The following is a 3222-nucleotide window of genomic DNA, read 5'->3' as shown; positions in this document are numbered from 1 at the left end:
ATTTATAATAGAAAGGTGAAAATTATTGGGATAAGTTTTATTTTAAAAAATCCTATTCTGGGGGGGAGGGGATTGATCGAGTCTCGAAGAAGAAAATGTCTTACCACTGGTCTAATTCCTAGCTCTGTGTCTTTCGTGCACATGATCCAGTGTTCGATTTCTGGCGGAGAGCATAAAAACTGAATATCAAATCATTCACTTCCAATACTCATATGTTTTCTTTAGTCTAATTTGCTGGAGTGTTAAACCTTTTTTTTTCATTATCGAAGGAAAATATCTTAGATTTCATGCTCCTTTATACTAGAACAGCAGACAAAAATACGTGGTTTCTGAAAATGAACTTTTGTATCGTATATTTATACAAAGAAATGCTAACAAAATGCATCTTGTCGGAGGAGAGAGGTGTTTCTGGACCCTAAAGAAAATAAAGCGGAAAACATTTGCGGTAGGGATGCTTTCTATTCAGAAAAACTTGGCGAGCAGCATTTCAGATTTCAATGAAGTCATAGAAAAATTTTAAGCCCAAAAGAACGAAGAAAACCTTCCGTTCTAAAATAATGCATAGTTTATATAATTAAATAATTTTGTTTAACTGCTTGCATCCAATTTTCTTGCTTTTTTACTTCTTTTCGGATTAATGCCATCATTCATGGCTTACAGCACATGCTATATATTCGATTTATCTCTTGTTCAATAACATGAGTGTAGAGGTTTTGTATATTAAAGCGAATAAAAAAATCACTTTAGCCCTAATTCGCAGATATATCAAGTTATTACAATAAACATATCACTTAATAGCTACTAACCATTTTTATTTAATCCTTTGAAATCACCTGACTCGTATCCAGTTATCGTTGATTTACATCTACAGCCATCTATTTCATGTATATCATGTAGATAATAATGTTTACCATGACAACATGTCATGTCAATAATAATGTTTTTTCCTTTTAACTATATATAGGCTATATGTTTTATTATTGCGCCTCTGATCATGTATTGACAAAAACAGGTACAGATTAACAATACCATTATAACAAGAATATATCGTTGTATAAAATGTCGCCCAGAACGGGAATTCTGTAACAGTATTACAGTGGAGGAAAGAACCCTGGATATTTTCAAAACATTCACTTTTTGAATAGCCCTCGTATTAATTATTATTACATCAATATAAGTAGTCTTCTCTTCTCTTCTTTCTCCATATGTATATATATATATATTAATTCATTCATAACAACATTTTATTTTATTACTAATCACATATTAGAAAAACGTCGATTCATTAAAAATATTGTTTATGGGTCTATTCAAAGTTATAACTAACTGATGACTTACACAGAGTTACTAGTTAATTGTTCCTTCTTACATCGAGCGATAACATCCATATACGAATAACATTATTTACAATTAAGATCGTTATCATATCAAATGTCAACAAGATCAGAAGGCAATAATTACATTTAGAAGCTTCAATTTAAGATCAATGTCATGAATTTCAATTTAACACAATCAAATCTCTTTTGAACACGTAAGATAAAATAAAGATGAACAAAACAGTAGGTATATCATAAGAGAGAGACTTAAATAGTATGAAACACAAATATTAAGTAATGTACATAATATTAAGACATATGCTGACATAAATTGAGTAACCGCGATCATAGACATAAACTCAAGATTAAATAACATAAAGTAAAATACAATAAATCGGTTCACATTTCCATAAAAATATTTTGTTTTTCCCCTTCTGAACAAAATGTTATTATTCAAACAAAGTACGGATAACAAACAAAATCATAACGTTATTTAAAGCAAAATTACTTAAATACAGCCTTCTCAAACTCCGTAACTCAAATCTAAGTTACATGGCCAAAAGATTCAGTCAAGCTAAACGAGAAGTCACAAACAGGAATACAGCCATCTTCAACTGCCTGGTTCAACGTATCTATGCCAAGAATTTGAGCACATTTCTTAGCAAGAATAAATCCAATTCCTCCAGTGGCACAACACACATCTATGAAGGAAGTTTCTTCGTCAACTTCAACCACTTTCGCGATGGAAGTATAAAGCTGCTCGGCTCCGGAAGTATTCACTTGAAAATAAGAATCTGGAGATACTCGGAAATTCACGTCACATATAGTTTCTTTCACATATTCTTTCCCGAACAACAGCTGCAGTGGCGGAGGTTTCTCACCTTCTTCCTTTTCAGTGGAGATCTGGAAATAGAGCGATGTTACATTCAAGCTGTTACCTTCCCTGTTTTGGAAATAATCTTTCAAATCATCCGTAATCTTCCCTATAGGCAAACACCTCAGAAAATCTGCAAGTCCTTCATTCTTCTCTTTTCTTTCTTCTGCCCAACCTGCTAAATTCAGATTCCTACTCAGCAGCAAATCCGTCAGTCGGGTGAGATATTTTATTTCTTTAGTCTTTTTCTTCAACTGTTCACCATAAGTAACATCCCACAAAGGTATTGTAGCCTGTTTTATTCTATCTTCTACAAGTAACTCAACTTTCGCCTTTTTAGAATCCTTATCAACAGAGTTTTCCAATTTTCGCTTACGTTGATCAGTTTCGGCAACTTCAGCTGACAGAACTCGCTTCTTCCAATGGTATCCATTCAAGGTCTTCACTGCCATCTGTTGGTCTTCTTCAGTTTTGAAGATCAAATAAATCCAAGAACTCGCTCTTTTCGGCGACCTAATAGTATGGCTTCCCAACTTCAAATCGTCTGTCAACAATTTCTTCAATTCCCCTAACCTGTATAATCTCGGCAGACCTTTCACTTCAATTTTGAATACGCCTGTAGTAGTAGTGGTGGTGGTCTCCTTGGCCGGAGATGATGGTTCTTCTTTAATTGTAGCATCTTCCGCATCACCATTCACCACAGGTTCAGTTGTTTCGTTTTCATCCTGTTCTTCAATATGTTCATTTCTTCCATCGACCTTCTTCTGACCTTCTTCCGGTTGTACTTTCATATTCATACCAGTACCATACACTTTTTCAATCAATACTTGCAAGTTCTCTTTCAAATTATGCTGTAGCCGATCGAAATTTTCATGGATACCCTGAACTCTATCTGCAAGATATTTGTGTTGAGTCAATAATTGTTCGAACTTTTCATCGCTCGATTTTTGTATTTGTTCTAACTTTTCATCGCTCGATTTTTGTATTTGTTCTATCCATTTTTGCATCTGTTCCATCTTTTCATCGTTCGAT

At 33.8% G+C, this 3222-nt stretch overlaps 1 protein-coding gene across 1 annotated transcript; it reads right to left on the bottom strand.

Moving 5' to 3' along the window:
* Positions 1 to 1859: 1859 nt before the first annotated feature.
* On the bottom strand, positions 1860 to 2981 carry LOC145685201 (uncharacterized). The gene has a single exon (XM_081757558.1). It carries the CDS (start codon positions 2979 to 2981, stop codon positions 1860 to 1862), a length of 1122 nt encoding a protein of 373 aa, XP_081613684.1.
* Between the last annotated feature and the right edge of the window lie 241 nt (positions 2982 to 3222).

This window comes from Thermobia domestica, chromosome 5 (genome assembly GCF_964235325.1).
Source record: "Thermobia domestica chromosome 5, izTheDome1.hap1.1, whole genome shotgun sequence".
Classification (NCBI taxonomy): domain Eukaryota; kingdom Metazoa; phylum Arthropoda; class Insecta; order Zygentoma; family Lepismatidae; genus Thermobia; species Thermobia domestica.
Note: the sequence above shows the minus strand (reverse complement) of the source record. Positions and strands in the feature narration are given on the sequence as shown.